We start from the raw sequence: 19,736 nt of genomic DNA, 5'->3' as shown, positions 1-19,736 counted from the left end.
ACTCTAAAAAGCTGTACCTAATTGAGCTTCTTTTGCCATCTGTGTCTCGTGAATGATGTTCCTCAAGATTTGTTCCTCCTGGATGAGCTTGTACTTGTCTAAAACATCTTGTTGCCTAAGGTAATGGTCATGCTGCTTCTGATATTCCTTCAATTCATTTAATGTTCGCTGAAGTGATCTTGAAAATTCAACAGTAGAAAAGATTTACTTTGATTGCTTTTAAAAATATCAGCTTTTCCTACAGTGTTGCACATTTTCAGCTTTGGGTTGCTTGAAGTATTCTTATGAATAATTTTATTGCATAGTCAAAGAAATACAGAAAGTTGAAAATTGTTATTCTATTTGAATCATAAATAATTGCTGCAATAGAACAATAAAAGTGAGATTGTACAAATTTCCATTAGGATGCTTCTTTAGTTACCTATGCTGGGCTTCCAGTTTTTGCTCAAGTTTTTGCTGGCACAGGACAGCATGCTTCCTTTTTACAGCTTGCTCAAACCCTGGTTTGGCCTGTAGAGCATGATCATAACACAGGACTGAGTGGTTGTACTCTCCAAGCATCTGAAGAATGACGAAGGAGAGAATTAGCCATTGTTTGGTAATATTTTTAAAAAACCCCAAAACCAAAATTCGATTTTTAAAGAAGTCATTAACTCAAATATTAATTTGTGGTAACAAACAGCCATTCAGTCATTTCTGAAACTAAAGCCACTATAAATGCTAAAGAAAGGCTGCAGGGGAATTTCCCTGGGATTTATTTCCAAGTGCAAATAAAAACCTTTGCTGAAAGGCAGACTTTTGGATAAAAATATCTTGACAGAATCTTAAACATTAAGTGTGAAATGCATGTGGAACACAAGACACATTGTAAAAGAGTAAAGCATTACAAGTCAAGCCAGAAAGATTAAAGAATATTCAGTTTTCTGCAAGCCTTAGAAAATAAAGATAGTATTTACTGCGTATATATTTCCCAAAGTGTAATAGCTGGTAAAGAAGTCACTGTAATCCAGAGCTGCATGGACCACAATAGCTGCATCTGCAGAGAAGTGAGCCCGGTGCAGAATATTTGCCAAATTTACCAGAGCAATATCTTTATTTTGCCTAAAAGAATAAAAGAAAATTAAAAGAAAAAAAAAAAACAACACAGACATCAAAAGAGGGTCAGACTGTGTAAGAATCACGCATAAGCATAACTTGTTTGTCAGTCACATATTAAATATGTAATTTGATAGAAAAATGTCTAATATATATACATGCCTGGTATAGCACATAAAGACTAAGAACAAGTAACATGGGTTATTCCCTAGGATACAGCCTTAGAAACTATAACCTGTTTACTAACCAGGATAACCAAAAAAACAATCTGAAAAATCTTTATTAGCAACTCTTACCTTGAAGAAAAATGAAGGGCACGCATGGCACATTCTACTACTTGGTACGGCTCATTCTTTATTCGCCAGTAAAAAGAAGCCATATTATAGAGTACCCAGGAAGAAGAGTTCTGCAGTAAAGAGAAATGCATGAACTGTATTAACTACTAAGACATGAACTGAAAGACTTTAATTACTATGCAATGGAAAACTGAGCACCAAACCTGCTCTAAGTTATCCTCTTCCTCTGAAAGCTGCCATTCGGCAACAGTTGTGAATGTTCAAGAATAATGAACTAGCGTATAAATGTACTAAAGAAACAGAACTTCTGCCTTCCAGACAGGTAAAATTCAAAATGACACGAAATGAGAAGTGACAGTAGTTTAAGCATCAGCAGCTTAGTTGGAGTTCCATGAGAGTTCCTATATTTTGCAGGAAGGCATTTAAGAAAAACATACATATTTCGGTACTATCGTTTCTTCTTTGCTCTTTAAGTGCCTGCATTTTTGTTTAAAAGCTCTTATTACCTTGACAGAGCAATGAACGTGGCTTGCCAGACCACACAAATACATGAATTGTTAAAAGATGACAGTAGCTATTTACTGGCTTTGCTGATGCCTTCTCCTACCTCTGCTTGCTTAGCAGAAAATGTTTTTAGTCTGCCTTTTGTATCTGAAATGTAAACCAAAAATACATGTGCAAAACTAGTAGTGGATTTGATTGCATGCACCAGGCATATCTAGTCTTAGTCTTTTTGTGCATACAGTAAGATTACAGTTTCATACCTTCATTAGCCCGTCATAAATACGATGGCCTATTTCCTCTATACTTCTTCCCAGCCTCCGTGATAAGTATGTGAAGATTGGATCTTCTTTAGGTAACAAGGGTGCGGAAAGATTAACTCTTTCTTGGACACCCTAAAATAAAAATTGAATACAGGTATTTGCTGACACCTTAACTAAGAGTAGAGAAATATAGACAAGAGCATGACTCCGAGGAAAATTTACAGCTTGGTTATTTTACACTCCTATCATCCTTTCATATAGAGATCTTAGGGGCATGACAGGATAATGTCACCTTTGACAGATTAATAATATATATTATTATAGATAGGCAAACACTGGAAGCAACCAAAAGCAGCCTCTGCTTGTGAATGCTATAGAAGAAATATTGATTTCTGGTAGCACTGTGTATCTGGCAACTATTGATTTCACTAATGACCACTGAAGCACTTAACTCATGTTTGTCGGGTTACATGCACACTATAAAAGTATCTCTACATTTCTTCTCTTTATTCCTTCCCCAACAAACATACTCCTTTCAAAAGTACACCCAGACCCAGGAAGAGCTAAAAAACTTCAGTTCCTGTGTTTTTCGTAAGAAAATTATTATTTGTAGATGAAAAGTTATTTTAAAGACTTGCAATAAAATAAACACCAAGATATAAGCACTAAAGCTGCATCTACATTAGAAAATTTGCTCATATAATACTATTGACAAAAACAATTTTTGCACCACACTTCCACTGTAACCTTTCTAAAGCAGATGAACTTTGAACTAGTAAAGAACAATTATCTCCTCCTCGGGGTTAGGGCTTGGCATTCAGATACCAAGGAGTCAAGTACGTTAGGAGCTACCAACAAGCCTGCAATAATTTTCTGACCCTGAATCTTCATATAAAAGGTGTAACAACCCTGTTCAGCACTCTCCAATTTTCAACTGAAACAATTTACAAGTTAGAAGCATTTCCAATGAAAGCTACCATTTTACTAATGAAATGTGTGTTATGAAAACAGAATACTCCAATTTCCTAAAAATGCCCTCTAAAATAAGGCTAACAATAATAAGAGAAATAGATCTGTGTATCTCCTGAAACTGTCCTATAAGCAGGTACTTTAATTGGGGCATGACTGTGGTTTAAAAAAAGTCTGAAACAGTCTTGAAAGATCGTAATACCGTTCAACCTTGTCTGAGAACTGCCAGTGAGAGTTTTCTATTCCTCTTCCTGATGGGGAAAGAAAACACACTTGCATTTGCTCGCTTACCCGTAAGTGCTGAAAAGCATGAATACTGTATGGAAGATCTAGAACTTTTGTACAGTCTGGCTGCTGCAGGTCTGGAGGCACGGGTGACTTTGTGTCTATATAGTCTTCAGGGCTGAGGACATAATAACATAGCACAGTAGACTCCAAATTAATATACTGCTAAAGTTCATAAGAGACAGTATTACAGTTGACAGACACAGTATTCAGATTCGACCGCTAACAAAAATCCTGTGTTTGAGCACATTAGACCATTTCTGATGTCTTCTCAGGTTTCAGTTGTCTCAGGATGTTATCACTATAGGATAAAGTAAAAACATTTCTGTCTGCTTTGGAGAAAACATCAACATTTGGATAGCCTCCAAAATGTATCAGCGTCAACCTACTGTATCACTATGATTAATGATCTATCTGCTTGGCAAATGGCAACGCCTGCAGATTAGAAGACTCTTCAACTGAAACAAACAAAAAAGCCCCAAGTATTCATGAGAAGCCCAAATGAAGGCATCTGAGCATAAAATTAATCTTTTCCCACTTCAAGTACCCATGTGATTATGTTAAAAAAATAAAACTACAAAACCAAACCAGTCAGCCCTGGAGATGAATTGCCAATAAAGCTGAATGTCAAGCAGACTGTCCACACCTCCTTTACTTGCTAAACACAGGGGATGAAATATGACCAGAAGGTTCAACAGCTTGGTAATCAACAGAATTTCATTCAAATTTAAGCCAAGACAGTTCCCACTACAAGAAGCGTATCTAGTTCAAAACCCCCAAAGCACACTCAAGCAAATTTTACCCCCTTCTACATGATGCAGTTCAGTTTAATTCACGTGTCTGCTCGTATCATTACAGAGTTACACTGGTAGAACTGACTGGGAGCCTGGGAATAGAATGGAGAAGTTTCAGGGTAGGGCTAACATGGACAGTGTGGGGGAAACAGCATTTCTGTGTCGTACCCTTTCATAGTTAGTGGCAGAGGTTTCAATTTTATTCCACACAAACACAAATAAAACAACTGTTATCTAAAGAACAGTCAGTGACAGTATTTTTCTTTTTAACTGCATTTAGAGGTTTTGTTCATTTTTTTCATTCAGTAAAAATCTTAAAATATAAAGCATCTTATTACCGGATATCTTTGCTCTCTAAGGTGATGTACGTGCCATCGTATAGATCTAAGTCCCCCAAGGGCACCTTTGCTTTAATGCAGTCCGGATCCTCTTTATTATGCCTTTGTTCCAGCCCTGTGTCTCTGTCCTCATTTTCCTCTATATGAATCTTTTGAGCAACTAACTGTTTCTGTAGGAATAAAAAAAAGAAACAGAAGAATGTATACTGATGAAAGCAAACTCTATAGTTGCTAGGAATGGTCCAACTTTTTCCTTAAAAGAAAGTCCATCTGAAAAAATCTAAAACACTCTCCAAATTTTGGGAATATTTCCCTATATTTTATAATTTCTGTAGGACATTTTTTTTATTTATATGGAATATAAATACTTTCATTAGAGAGAACATGACTTGAACAGGCCCTTATTTATCCTGCTGTACCTAAGAAGAGGGCTAATAGCATTCCAAATTCATGGTATACCATTCAGAAAGAGAAGAAATAGTTGTTAACATTATGTCAGCTTTTCCGTATTTGGACCCTTTTCCTCCACAGTAAGACCTCATGGAAATAATATTAGAGATTGCAAACAAAATGAACTTCTTAACCATTCAGTGTGCTAAGTACAACTGAGGTGGCAGGCCAATGCGAGAATTGAGACTAATTTCTATAGATCAGCTTACAGAATTGTAGAATTGTTTAGGTTGGAAAAGACCTTTAAGATCATCAAGTCCAACCATTAACCTAACCCTGCCATCCCACCACTAAACCATGTCCCTAACTGTGACGTGCCTTAGGAGCTACCTTTCACCCCATAAAGCTCATGAATGGACTGATGATCTGTCCCAGCACAGTAAGCTGTATTTAATTCTCACCTAGATCTGCAAATTGAAAACCCAATAAATACCATAAGAATTTGTATATGTGAAATGAGAAGAAAATTTGCATTTTTAATTAGCCATACACATTTGATTACATACTATGCAATACTATATATATATATATACAGCAGTAGCAACTTGTACAAGATCTTACAATATTTGATTACATACTATGCAATACTATATATATACACAGCAGTAGCAACTTGTACAAGATCTTACAACAGATAACTTCCGCTGAAAGTCATTTGTATACTACAAACTGTACATTAGTCATTTCCAAACACACAACCCATGTCCTGAAAAGCTTACAGCTATTGTTCCGTCCAGAGCTAAAATGTCCATTACCACAAAAATGAGTACACCTCCATGAGAAAGACTGGCTGAACACAGCCACACAAGGGGCAGTCCTGCTTTTTTCCCTCCCTTCCACTTCTCCCATTCACCTAAAGTTACCTCTGGTGCTCATCTGACTTCCCAGTTAGCTAGTTATGCTAACCTGACAAAATCAAAGCTGGCACAAGAGAAGGGAGTACATGGCCAGAAGAAAGGCTGTGAGCTGTTAGCTTGCCCAGCTCATGTTAAATTTAAACTTTAGTTTAAATTATCAGTTTGCAGTTCATTAAAGCCCTTTTCAGCAGGGTGTTCTCAGACCCTTTTTCAATAATAAATGGGCTTGAAGTAAAACAGAGGTGACCTGCTCTGTATTCTTCTGGAATAAAGTAGACAGCAACAGGATCCAGTACTTAAATGATATGACTTAAATAGGATTTATGGATAACAAGGAATGATGCAACTGGGGACAATGATAACCAGTTGAGCAAACCCGAGGCACAAAATTCTTAAGATCTGAAGAATTCTTCATCCTTTCACTGAAGCGCAATTATGCCAATAATGACTTCTGTTCCCCATCTAAATCTATCACTAGAAAGCCTGTGGAAACCTCCCCCTGTATTTTCAGAAATTAGTACTTAACGTTATGCTTTACCTCCAGTTCTTTGAGGTAGTTAACTGTTGTTTCTTGTCTCATTAGTATTACCAAATCATGTGGGTTCCTCAAGTTCATTGGTGAATCCACCTGCAAGACATTTCAACAGTCCATCATGTAAGACATGCTCCTAATTAGTGCGATTTTAGAAGAAGTTATGTTCATTCAACTACAGTTTGTTCAGAGGTTTTCTGTCCACTCAGCATTCATAGTATGTCCATAATTTAAATCTGTACTTCAAACAACATTGTTATTTGAGAATCCAATTCAAACCATGCTTTCATTTTAAACCTGTTTTAGTTTATTCAGGCACACAAATTCTACACATAAAAGGCAGGTAAATTTCTCACAACAAACATGACTAAGAGTACCTACTGCTGAAATACTAGATACCTTAAATTGCGATTGCAAAAACCTATTTTCTTTTGTAGCTTTAATATTCCTCCATCACATCCCTCAATAGGCATAGAGTACTTCAGCTTCAAGTCTACTCCTCCATGAAACCAATTTAACACACTGGCCTAGCATTAAGATCGATTACCTTCAGGATTAAGGTGTAAATCAACAAAATCAAGAGGTAAGCAGACAAAGACTGAAAATGCTGTTACAGAAGACTGGGCGACAGCTTCCACAGCTATGCACAGGAGCTCCAGGCTTCCAGCCCTGTTTCCTCCAATCTGTCAGTGCGATACCAGTTAGTCTTGCCTATCAGCTCTGGTGCCCACCAGGCTCTCTTCTAAGCTAACCCAAACTCAGTAGCCGAACAGGACATAATCCCATATTGGTTGCTTTATCTGAACTAGTAGATGAAATCAGCTCATGGAGGATTCCATGAGTACAAGAACAGAAGCAAGGAAACGGACAGGAGTACGTGATGACAGGGTGAAAGGACGCAGGCTGCCAAGGGCAGCAAGATCTTGCATTTTGAACACAATGACTGTTATGGTAGATTGTCTACACCAAGATGTTCCTGGATCTGCTCAGTTTCCATTCAAGCTTTCAGGACATGGAACTAGCTACTGCATAAAAATGTAAGCACTACCTGTGTGTTAGCCCTGATACCTCTACATGGGCTGTCCACTCCCACAACATCTGCCCAGACTTGGTGACACGGTAATTCAATGGAACAGTTTGCCATACATACATGTGCAGGAGAACCTCCTGAGCTCCAGCTCTTCATTTTTTTGTCAACTTTCCAAACAACTTGGACACGTTTCTGGGACTCTCTCTTATTGCAGAGAGCTTCATCTCCAGCAGGACAACAGCAAATTTCCTGGTCATTTTAATGTGTCCCATCAACAGATTAAGCCTTGGGCCACGTCTCTTGGCTGTGAGTCAGATAAGAAGCTCAAATCGACTTTCTCTGGACTACTGACTGTAAAGTCTACATTCCTTGCAAGCCTCCCTGCTGAGTAAGGATCCTATCCTCCAAGATGAAAACATTTGTTCCTTTTATCCACATGCCCCCCCACCTCAAAAACAACCCCTAAGGGTGGTTTTGGCTAAATTTGGCTAAGTATTCCTTTCCAAATCAAAAGCTGAACTGCTTCATTTAGTATTGAACCATTTTGGCAGGTGGTTACCTACACAGTCCAGATACTTACACATAACTCATCTTCTGCCTTAGCAAATTAATTCTGATATTACCAGATGAATAGAAAATAATAGGTGCTACTCACACCAGTTAATTTTTGCACTATGAATTTGGAGACTATGGATTTAAGTGTTGCCAATAAAGGGTGACCAAGTATCTGCAATGATCCAGAGAACCACAGAAAATACCATATAAAAAAACCCTAACAACGTTAGCTGAAGTATTACAGTCTACAGCATTTTACTTACAGTCATATTTCCTATTTCCTCCTCTGGGCCCCACCTCACTTTGAAACTGTTGCACACAAAACCAGAGTTACACGCTGAACATAGCACTTGTTCATGCCTCATTTGCTAGAGAAACTACTGTTGTATGTGCAAGTGAATGAGATACGGATTTGCAAGGAAAGTAAGGGTAAGTTTTACTGTGTTTAAAGCATTTAATCGCCCATTGCAAAGCAGCACTGTTCCTCTGACATCTAAAGGCTGCTTGCATGATACTACGCAGTCACTCAGAGCAAAGTCAACTATCAGCTCCACTTCCAGTCACAAACTGCATCTGGGGAGCAATTTTTTTCAGAAAGTTATGTAGGCATCACCATTTAGAAAGCCTTGTTTGAAAGATGAAGGATCTCGGCTTATCACGCATTCAGAAACAGAATGATATTTAGTGACAGCTTCTGTTTTTAACTTTTGATAAAACAGTCTCATAAGAGTTAGGTCTGAATTTAGTGTTTGGGAATTTGGAGTGGTATGTTACCAATCCAGCGTGCACAGGCTGACAGAAAAGCAACACAACAAGTACCAAATTCCTGTCAACTATTACCTGGCAGCGGAAATCAAGGTGACACCAGCAATCAAACAGCAATGTTGCTGAATTCATTCATAAAGTTATGTCAATCCACCAGGAAATCATCTCAAGTTAAGCAGCATGCATGATATTTTTCTTCAGTCTTCAGATTTTCACTTGAAGATCTGACCTCAATTTGTCACCAGCAAATGAGCACTTTCTAATAATAGCAAACCCCTTCAACCTAGTAGAAAGTTAGTATTATTAAATAACCTTAGCGGTCATTATCTCTTTAAGACCAATGGAGCGCATAAACAAAAAGCTCTAAATCCAAAACTTTAGTAGTAAATCCGACCTTACATTTATTTACATTTGACCGTTTCTGACTCTGAAAGTTCAAGACTTCCACAGCAAGAAATTAGCCGAGTAAAGGCTATCATTAGCTCCTAAAAATAAAAATCCACTTTAAGTGCAATAATTTCAGAAAAAGAATTTTAATGGAAAAATTAAACAGCTACACTGGACAATCATGCAAGGTTTGCAGAGGAAACCTGAGCCAGCACATCCAATGTGTTCAGAGTACTTTTGGCAGCTTGTAAAAGTGAGTTTATACATTTATAGTATGAAGGCATTACAAAACTATAACTGAGGAAATAAAAACCATTCAGATCTACACAAAAAAAGCCACATGACACAAAGGAAAACAGATTCTTAGTTGAAAACCACAGGAGATCTTATATCATACCTACAGAGGAGGAAAATAGTGTCAACTTGGCCTTCAACAGGTGTCAGTTTGGAGGATGATGGTGTTCAAACTTAAGAGTTTCATAGAATTTAAAGTGCAATTTCCTGAACTGCTTAGATTAATCCAAAAAAATCACCCTGCTGCCAAGTAGGGGAATCATCCCTTTTCTTACTACCTGTAATCTTATAGCTCCACTGAGAAACAGGCCAGCCAATTCAGCTGAAAAATAACTTAAAAGATTAAACAATTAGTTCTCAGCCAGACCAGCAGGTTAGTCTGAATGGGCCTCGGGTGAGCACTTCATCATCCCCCTCTCCATAGCGACAGCCACATGGCTCTCGAACTGCAACCTGCTCCTCTCTGATCCAGTCAGCAATACTGTCAAGAATTCTGGTTCATTATCCACCTTTTTACAACATGCCTCCCCAGATCAAACACGTTTTTTTTTTTTAAGTGCCAGCCATTTCTACAGCTGGAAAAAGACAAAGCTGACCTACTCAGCTGTGAAGAGCACTGATACTGCATTTTCCATCCAGGGCAGTTAATGACACCTCAGGAAGAATTCAGCACGGCAAGTAGGTAGCAAACAAAGATATAATATCTGCATAACCTACACAGCAGAGGTAGCAGCAGCAGTGGTAAAGGTATGTGGGCAGCAGCATGTGCTGAAACCAAAAATGCACTCAGAGCGCTGCAGGGCTCACCACCTGGGTGCTCACACTTTGCCCTGTCCTTGCTGCTGGCGCTGCTTGTGCTTGAATGTTACCTTGCATCTTCCTGCTTTCCAGCGCAGCCACATCCCAAACCCCAGAAAATTATACCCTGAATAAGAACATAAGATGCATCAGAACTTTCCTGTGGGCTGCTGCTTTGAAAAATTCAAAGAGACTACAACATACCCCGAAGATTTGGAAAAGCCCTCAGAGCTGTCAAATAATTCTTTAGTCAGAAATACAACAGTCCAAATAAAACATATTTGATGGATACCTGGAGACAGTTCTGGATTACATCCCTGCCTTTGCACAAGAAAAAGACTCTAGGCAGATTTTAGAAGATACTGGTTTCATTCAGTCTCACATCATGCTTGTGCTCTTACAGACACTTGCTGCCTTGCTGCCTCTACTTAATAGTCACCAAGAGACCGATCTGGTGGTAGAAATGCCTCCAGCTTCAAGAATGTACCTAAAACAGAACAAGATGCTGGTTCCACCAGAGTTCTGCATAAAATATCAACTTTTCTCTATGCCTGTTGCCTCTGCACAGTTGAACTACATCTTCATGGGATCCATTAGAGAAAATATTTCTTTAGACAGAAAACAGTAAGCAACATGGATGGTACTGGATCATTTTGAGGAAAGAGCACGTTATATCCACAACTGCATATGATCTTGAGGTACAAACAGTATGTATTTGCTATCTCATAGCCATAGCTCCCCTCTTTTATGACAGCGCAGGTATTTGCAAATGATTGTGTATTGAAAGCCTCCTGCTGTGAAATACAGGCCGTACGTGACCCCCTGGGACCACTGGAGAAAAGTTTGTAGCTGTTCTGAGCACTACTGAAGATGTGGGTGGTACAGTGTTTGCACTGAATGCCAGTTTTTAAACAATTAGCTAGTGAGGAAAACAGAACAAAACTTTGCTCTGGAAACTAGCATAAGTCTGACTTCAACAGTTAAAACCTCATTAGAGGGCAGGTGTTATTTCAAAAGCTGCCATATTTTATTTCAACACTGCAACAGCTGCAAATACCCAGGTGTTCTCAGATGCTTCTTTTTACCTTAGTATTGAATCCATTGCCGGGCAGGACTTGGTCTCGCTGTTGTGTTACCCTCTCTTCTCTGCCACACAGAAAGCGGCAGATACACCCTGCCCCACCCCCAGTGTTAAAAACCACTTCACATTTGATGCTTCCTGCCACACTTCAGACAGGACCTGAGGATGTTCGCATAAACTCAAAGTGCATTAGAAATAGTAGCTTTGCCTTTATGTGATATAGGACAGCGGCCTGTTAAAACTACAGATCCTTCATCCCTTCATGCAAAGTCTGTTGTGCCTCAATATCTGATTAGGGGAGTCAGACAAGTGAAAAACAGATGGATACTGTGATTTAGCTCATCTTTTGCAAAATGTAAGCAACTCCCCACAAGACTCTACTGGGATGAAACGGAACAGATGTCAACCTGCACAGCACCTACAGCCTGGTGGTGGGGCGAACGAAGGCTCCTGCGCCAACACAGATGCTTGTTCCAACTTACTCATTTTTAACTCAAAGCGTTAGGCTGATGGCAAAGCACCACATTCATTAACTCTTCCTCCACAGCGCTGAAACTGTGACATTCAAGATGAAGTGCTTGAAATGCAAGAATCTGACTTCAATTCAAACACAGTAAACAGGAAAAAAATAGTGCTGAAAAGCCTTCCTTGAACCTCTGACGGCTACTATAGCTACGCTGCAGAAAGCCTGCCAGTAAACCACTTTTAGAATAAGTGTTCTCTGTTCAACTTTGCCCAAAGGTGAAAGTTTCTTTATAAAGCACAGTTCAAATTTATTCACTGTCACAAAGTACACCAAGAACCTGATTCAGCAAGAAACACACAGAATTTGTGTAACACAGAAAAAGACATTGGAGTTGAATCAAATCCTGAAGTTTTAGTCTCCCGTGTAACCCGCATATATCAAAGTCTCTGAATAATTATACTTGTAAGTTTTGCCAAACCTTCTGGTATATTTTTCCACATGACCAAGTTATATTGCACCAGCAAGTAAATTTTTAAAATTAGGGTGAACTCAGTCAACTATTTTTAGTTAAGGCTTTTTTTAAAATACAGTGGAAATCCCACTGTTAATTGAGGCACAGGAACACCAGAATCTGAACAGCTGTTAGTGCCTCTGCATGTCCTAAAAGCGTTCTACTACATGCAGAAGGCAGATTATGACAGAAAGCAGCTGGAAAAGACATTACATCAAATGATGGCGTACAGCAAAATGGGCTCCTCATACTCGTTTTATAGGCTTGTTTTACAGATAGCGGACACTTTGTCACGGTACTTGCAAAATGAAGGCAATTTCCACTCAAATAGGCTGGAACTCCTTGCAGTCTCAAGTGGGAGTGAAGGATCTAAAAACTGATGCTTGCCTTTTGGTATATTCCTGTTGCCTTGAGATACTCTACACTCCAACATGATGCTATCATGACATTTCTGAAAAAGCCACAAAAAAGTCTGTATAGGTTTCAGTGCAAGACAAGCTACAAAACTGGAAAATATATGCTTTGCTTTATTCAAGTGATGAGCAGGGAGTGCCAGAAGATACTTGTTCCACGGGATGTCACTGAAAAATTCACAGAGAAAAATTACGTTTGAGTTTTTATAATAGGTATTGAGCCATTTAAAAGCTTACAGCTCCACAATCTGCTGACAAACAGCATTAGGTGTTCAGATGTTATTAAGAGTAGCTGCACTACAGGGAAAACAGAAATTTTAAACATTTGTAGCACTTCACACATAAAAGCTAATGAAGTTCCAGTATTATTGAATAGGTCTGCTCAAGTGAGATCACTTCCAGAGAACGCACCAGCTATGAACACTGCAGATAACAGATCTAAATACATCAAAGGAAAACAAGACTTTATTTCTACCACCACTTACCTGCAATGTGGTTTTGGTCATACTTAAGGGTACAAACCAGATTTCCAGAGTGCATATTCTAGCTAAGGTTTATATTCCACGGTAGGAAAACAGGCCAGCCATATGCTCAGTTGAATCAGAAGAAGAGACGGAGAGATCACTCATATACATCTGTAATGAGTAAGTACTTGTTTTCATAAAGGCAGACTGGTTCCTGCTGCCTGCTCACTGCCAAATCCTTAAAAATATTGTGTTCTAACATTGAAAGTACAGAAAAGGAAAAATACTAATTAGACTTACAAGATACCTAAAAAAGGTTAACCCTGAGCAGTAATTTCTTCAGCAAATGAACAGCAGACAACTTGTTAGCTTTTTCTGGTTACATTTTAAGGAAAATTACTTTACCCAGTGATGTATTTTTAGAGTAGGCACTTTATACCATGGTTCTCATTTCCTAACTGGTTAGTAACAGCTAGGGATTCAGCTTAGATGTTAAAAGAGTTTAGCTACATGAAATAACAGTGTATTTCAGTCTCCCTGACTTTGCTCTTTTGGGCTTTGATGGGGCCTTCATGCAAACAGCCACTTCCAGGCTATCCTTTTGCTGTGAAGCTCACAATATGGGGAAGGCACACCAGGCACCAAGCACAGCTTTCACCACAGAATAATCAGTTCTGAACAGGTGATTCGTATAATCTTGTCAGTTTGTCCTACCCTTATTTTAGAAGTGACGGAAAACAGGATGAGAGGCCAGGAAATGGAAGTGGGAGGAAGCTAAGAGAAATGGGACCTGGGAGCCACCCTCTGTCCAGAGGACAAAGGCTGTATGGGAACACCAGGAGTGGAGGAACAAGCAGGACACGGTACCTACACATGGGCAGAGCCATCGCTGGGGCCTTCTGGACTTACAGACTGAACCACCTCAGTGTATATTACTATGCTGGGCGAAATCCAGACATTTCTGTATTAAAGCCTTGCTGTTGGCAGTCAAAACCTAGCATAAGGTTACCTACTAGACTGTGGCAGGCATGAGGGGCATGGGCACTGACAGCTCTATTTCAGCAGCGCTTCAGATCTGCCTCTTCACTCCTCCTTCCACCTCAGATGCAAATCTTTCACTGTTGAGTTGAGGACAGTGAAAGCTACTTCCTCTCCACCACTGCCCCAAAGAACAAAAAAATTTGAATTTCTGACTGCACTCCACATGTAGGTGACCACAAGGCCTATTTTTATCAAATTCGGATGTAGCTGTGACCTTCACAGTGATACAGAAAGACGGAGCCTGCGTTCCCCTGCGAGCAGGCGGCATCGGTGAAGTGCGGTTCTAGGTCAGCAGCACCCCGTCGGGGACAAGGACGTTAAGCGTCTCAGTCATTCGCTACACAAAATGTTCAGGTTCAAACTTTTCGAATACACTTAGGAAAGGGCAGAAAATTTAAAGTGAAGGTTTTTGAAAAAATTATTAATTTTCACACTAGATGAATGCCCAAATCCCACAGTCTGTTGGTAATCAAGACAGACCTTTTAAAACAGAACAAGTTTCCCTTTTCCTGAGGATAAGCTGACCTATGCTTCAAAACCATCACGCTTCAGCTTGTCACCCTGGGGTTGGATGGCCTCTAATAAACTGCAGGAGACTCACACCAACCTCCACCCTGGGTCTCTTTGCACAAATTCATAAAGAGGCACTGACTGTTTTGGGGAAGGCATGCTATGTTACACACTTCAGTAAGAATGAAGAAATTTTTTTTTGTTGTTTAGCACAGAACAGACTTGGAAGGATAAGAAATTCAGTCAAGAAAGAGGTCATACAGCCAAGCAAACTAACCTTTAGAGAAAGAGCAAAGCAAACATCCATCTGCCATTTTCAAGATAGGACTGAGTGACTGCTTAATACATTGCAGAAGATGCTTCTGTAAGCGGCAAATAGCTTTTCATTTTGCTGTACTAGATTTTCAGCTTTCCTTGGTTTTGGGTGTCTGCTTTTCCTCTAGCCTTCAGCGTATGAACCACTGTTCTCACCTCAACCGGTTAGGATATGCGTGCAGTCAGAGACAGACATCAGCAATGCACTACCCAACTCTGAAGCCACCCATGACTCACCTTGCCTTGCTGCAACTTGAGGCACGCTTGCATTCAAATCCGCAAGCAAACGAACAACCGTTAGGTAACGTCTCCCCTCTTTACTTGTACTAAGCCAGAATTAAGCACACTACTGAAATTCAGATGTCACTTTTATTGAGCGGCTGGTCCCAGACAGGCCAACCCGCACTGCTCGTTCACTCCTTTCTCTGGGTAATCTCTAACAAGCTTCAAAACACACAACCAGCACATTAAAAGCAAAGCAACTTTTTGCCAACTCAGATTCCTTGCCAGAGGCTCTCTGCTCCTGGCAACACTTTCCCAGTCCTGCTTTGGACCATCTGCCTGGGGTGTCTTTGCCACTTTTAGTTTAGTTACTCAGAACTAACTTGTTCAGCGTTTATAGTAGTCCACAGAAAGGCAGTCCTTTGAGTCACCTCCAGCTTGCTCGGCTTTGATCGCCACCATCAAAGGATCTTTAGAAAGACCCTACCTCAGCTCTGATATGTCAGGTCTCAGAGAGGATAGCAGCTGGTTCCCACCAGTAAAGCCACGAGTGACTGCTGACACTGCTTCCTGCACTGCATTTAATCTGTCACTTGTTTGTCCTCTCTTTAGGCCAAGTTTCTCTCTTCCCTTGAAGTACACTAGTATTTCTGTAGAGTGGCTAGCTTCCCTACTGGTAGAAAAGCACTGTCTAAAATCTGTTATATATTAGCCTGAACTTTATACCGCGAGTTGTGAAATGAGAAGGCTTATAAACATGTGCACTGAGCAGATATAATCTCATTAAAGAGAGACGATTACTCAGTCCCTGGCTTTGCAGGAACACACATTTGAAGGTGGACTCAGACCAAAAGAAGAATATGAACTGATCCAGAGACTGATGTATTTGACCTGAAAACAGGCTACTAGAACAACGGATACAGCTTGATGGTTTTTCTCTTGATGGCTTACCGGGCAACAAAATGTTATGTGCACTGCTGGGAATTAATTTGTTTCATCATTCAGAAATGCTCACTAGAAACTGGAACAGCAGGGCCTACTTAGCAAGCAGTCCCATTTGCTAGATGAGACCTTGCTGATATACGGAAAACTGTTTGGTTTGCCTTAATTTTGCCACCCCTACCAGGCTATTTTACCACTAAGACCTCCAGCTCAAGCCTCAGTCAGGGTACCGCTAGCTGTCTTATGCCACAGGAAAATCAATCTCACTTGAATGTAAACTCATATTAAAGGCTTACACCCTCGCTGCACCGTAAGGAGAAACAGCTAGCAGAGATTTTAGGGCAAGAATATAAAATATTCTCACTCTCCTTTCCTCAAACAGATTCTGGCTATATTTTGTATATGGGGCAGGATCTGTAACTTCTGCTTTCAGCTCCTCATGCATAGTGCACTTTGGTGACAAGGTTCACAGCAGCAAACTAAAAGCTGCCGGGAAGTCACTTGTCACTGGTGCTTATCTGGACACCCACAGCTAGTGGCTCATTTAGCAGGGTAAATGTCTGGGTCTTACCACCCGCTTCATGAAGTTTTGCCTAAATCTTCATGAATCATATGGGCTTCATTCAGATAAACTGAGGTAGTCCAAGAGAAGATTAAGCCTGTCCCTTTGTAAAAAGATGACAATCTTTAACAGTGTGTTTCAGACCGAGAATGCTAATACTTAGCATTTATATTATTCAATTTTAGAAATAATACCACCACTCTTAGCCACCAGACAGTATTAGACACTTCCAGTTAGAGACTGCTGTGCTGGAAGGGTTGCGATCAGCAGTGCAAAGTCCAAGAGCGGCTGGTCACCATCAGCATCCCTCGGGGATCAATACCAGGGCCAATACTGTTTAACATCTTTACTAACAACAGGGGAAAAAAGAACCTCAGCAAGCTTAGTGTGCTCTGCAAACGTGGGGCAGGGGTGGCCACAGTGGGAGGCAGGGCTGCGGTTAGAGAGAGATGGAAAAATGGGCTGACAGGGACCTCGTGAAGTCAACAACGGCAAGGGCAAACCCAGTGCCTGGGATGCGATAGCCCCGTGCAGCAGGAAAGGCTGGGGCTGAACAGAAAACAGCTTTGCAGAAAAGGATGTTTGGGATCTGGTGGGGAAAAAGTTGGCGATGAGCCAGCAGAGTGCCCTTGCAGCTGAGGTGGTCAGCTGCGTGCCGGGCTGCAGCAGCAAGGCTGGGGCCAGCAGGGAGAGGGGAGTGATTACCTCCCTCCACCAGGCACCCGTGAGAACGCACCTGCTTCAGCTTTCCAGCCCCGGTTTCAAGGCCAGCAAAGCCCGTTCGAGGTGGTGAGAGGCCCAGAGCACATAAACCCACAGAGCAGCTGAGAAGCAGGCTGGCTCAGCTGCAGGGGAATATTGCTGTTGTTTTCAGCTTCCTAAAGGCAGAGTACAGAGAAGATGAAGCCAGACTATTCTTGAGGTGATATTCTTGAGGATCGATACTGGGACATTCAAAGGAGGAGTCTAGGGTACTATGGAAAAAACCTGATGCGACAATATTTTTCTGCAAAACAAGAGTAGATTCATTAAAACTAGTAGAGAAGCTGATGAGATATCAGGCAATGCTCTATGTACACTGAAGCTAAAATGCCAGACACTGCAGACAAACGCAAGAAGATGCACAGCCAGAGTTTGAGACAAACGTGGACGCCCCACTGAAAATGCACAGAGTAAAAATAGCTGGAGAGAAGGATTGAATGGCTAAGTGTACTGGTAAAAACACAAGTTCTCATGACAAATACTAACTTAACAAAGCATATTCTGAAAAATTAAAGCAAAAGGATGCTCTACAGGGAAATTTTAGGCTTATGTCCTGTTAATAACTACCTAGGTCTAAGTATTAAAAGGATAGCTCAAATATTTTGGAATATTTCAGTTCTACCAATGAATTGATAAATCAATCACAAAGCATCCTGCTGCCAATGAATTGTAGAATATCTCAAGTCGGAAGGGACCCATAAGGATCATTGAGTCCAACTCCCAGCTCCTCGCGGGACTACCTAGCACTAAGCCGTATGACTAAGAGCGTTGTCAGAGTTTAAGGTACGTCTGGACAAGTTCGGTGCCGTGACCACTTTCCAGAGGAGCCTGTTCCAGTGACAGACCACCCTCTCAGTGACGAACCTTTTCCTAATGCCCACTCTGAACCCCCCCGATGCAGCTTCATTCCACCTCCTCATGTCCTATTGCTGGTCACCAGAGAGAGGAGATCAGCACCCTTCCCTCCGCTGCCCCCCTTGAGGAAGTTGTAGACTGCGATGAGGCCATCCCTCAGCCTTCTCTTCTCCAAGCAGAACAAGCCAAGTGACCTCAGCTGCTCCTCACAAGTCTTGCCCTCGAGACCTTTCAGCATTTTGGTCACCCTCCTCCGGACACAGTCTAATAGTCTGATGTCCTCCTTACATTGACGTACCCAAAACTGCACACAGTACTTGAAGTGGGGCTGCACCAGTGCAGCGCAGAGCGGGATGAGACCAATCCCTTCTTATTGCTGGACAATGGAGATTATCTGTTGGTTTTGCTGCTAGCTATTGAACCACAATTATGTTTTGGCATTTAAAACAACATTCAAATTCACTCCAGAAAATGCCCACTCTTCTCATTCCCCAAAATAGAAATAAGTGGAAAAAAAATGAAAATCAGATGTACTCTGCAGGGATGGTAATGGCAACAACCACAAATTTAAGTATCATTTTCACAAGAGCCAGGGAGATGACAGTAATAGACGCTGAAATACATCTTATTACAAAAAACTCACTGGACAATTAGCAGCACTACATCCCAGGCACTGAAGAATCCAGCTACTCATATTTTAAGTAATACCATATTTATAATTTGAGTTTCCTTGCTGGAAATAGATGGATTAATTTTGACCATGCAGGTAAGAGAAGTTGTTCCACAGATCCTATTTTATCACCTCTGCTATAGACTTTGAGTACTTTATACGTGGAACATGGGAGTGCCCCTGCTTAGAAAGCACTGAATAGCTTACTGCATAGCAGTGGTAGAGTGAAAGCTTCTACCTGTACCATCAATTTACTGACATTGTAAAAAGCCATTTCTTCAAATCAGTGCTGAATTCAGTTAATCAGATTTTCAAGTAATTTTGGCTAATTAGATTTTTCAAGTCACATCTGCTTTTCATGCAATAATCAAAATCAACACTTCATGCAAATTTGGTAATATACAATTAACATACACACAGAGATGCTTTCAGACCATTATCGTATACCTCTCACCACCTTCCCGCTACATAAAGTGGGAAAAGGAAGTGAGATAGCACTGGAAGTGTTGTCATTCATTAATTTATGATTAAGTAGAGCAAGAGAGTGCCTGGACCCACACAGACGGCTGAAGCGCCTCAGACCCGCAAAGACAGCAGGGGCTTCTTGCAGGGAAAGCCAGTTCTACCTGTCTGAGGAACCTAATGCTTTCTGATGGGAGGCCCCACCAAAAATTCTCACAGAAGGAAGGTGATGTTACCGGACGCTCATCTCG

At 40.7% G+C, this 19,736-nt stretch overlaps 1 protein-coding gene across 7 annotated transcripts in view; it reads right to left on the bottom strand.

Annotated features, from left to right (window-relative positions):
• TTC17 (tetratricopeptide repeat domain 17) overlaps positions 1-19,736 on the bottom strand; it is a 60,056-nt gene that overhangs the window by 40,004 nt on the left and 316 nt on the right. Inside the window, exons 1-10 of one of the 7 annotated variants that reach the window (XM_035902982.1) lie at positions 10,234-10,248; positions 8,806-9,013; positions 6,387-6,476; positions 4,542-4,711; positions 3,416-3,527; positions 2,156-2,287; positions 1,392-1,501; positions 957-1,101; positions 422-561; positions 18-178 (exon numbers count right to left, since the gene is read on the bottom strand). In XM_035902982.1, the coding sequence (XP_035758875.1) occupies positions 18-178; positions 422-561; positions 957-1,101; positions 1,392-1,501; positions 2,156-2,287; positions 3,416-3,527; positions 4,542-4,711; positions 6,387-6,476; positions 8,806-8,862 (1,117 nt within the window). In that variant the 5' untranslated portion in view covers positions 8,863-9,013; positions 10,234-10,248. Of the gene's footprint in view, positions 1-17; positions 179-421; positions 562-956; positions 1,102-1,391; positions 1,502-2,155; positions 2,288-3,415; positions 3,528-4,541; positions 4,712-6,386; positions 6,477-8,805; positions 9,014-10,233; positions 10,531-16,745; positions 18,195-19,736 lie in introns of those variants that run through there. The other 6 variants (XM_035902986.1, XM_035902984.1, XM_035902983.1 and 3 more) reach the window with 6 other exon arrangements.

This window comes from Egretta garzetta, unplaced genomic scaffold (assembly GCF_000687185.1).
Source record: "Egretta garzetta isolate BGI_Z169 unplaced genomic scaffold, ASM68718v1 scaffold329, whole genome shotgun sequence".
NCBI classification, from domain to species: Eukaryota; Metazoa; Chordata; class Aves; order Pelecaniformes; family Ardeidae; genus Egretta; species Egretta garzetta.
The sequence above is the reverse complement of the archived record's forward strand: the minus strand, read 5'-3'. Positions and strand labels throughout refer to the sequence as shown.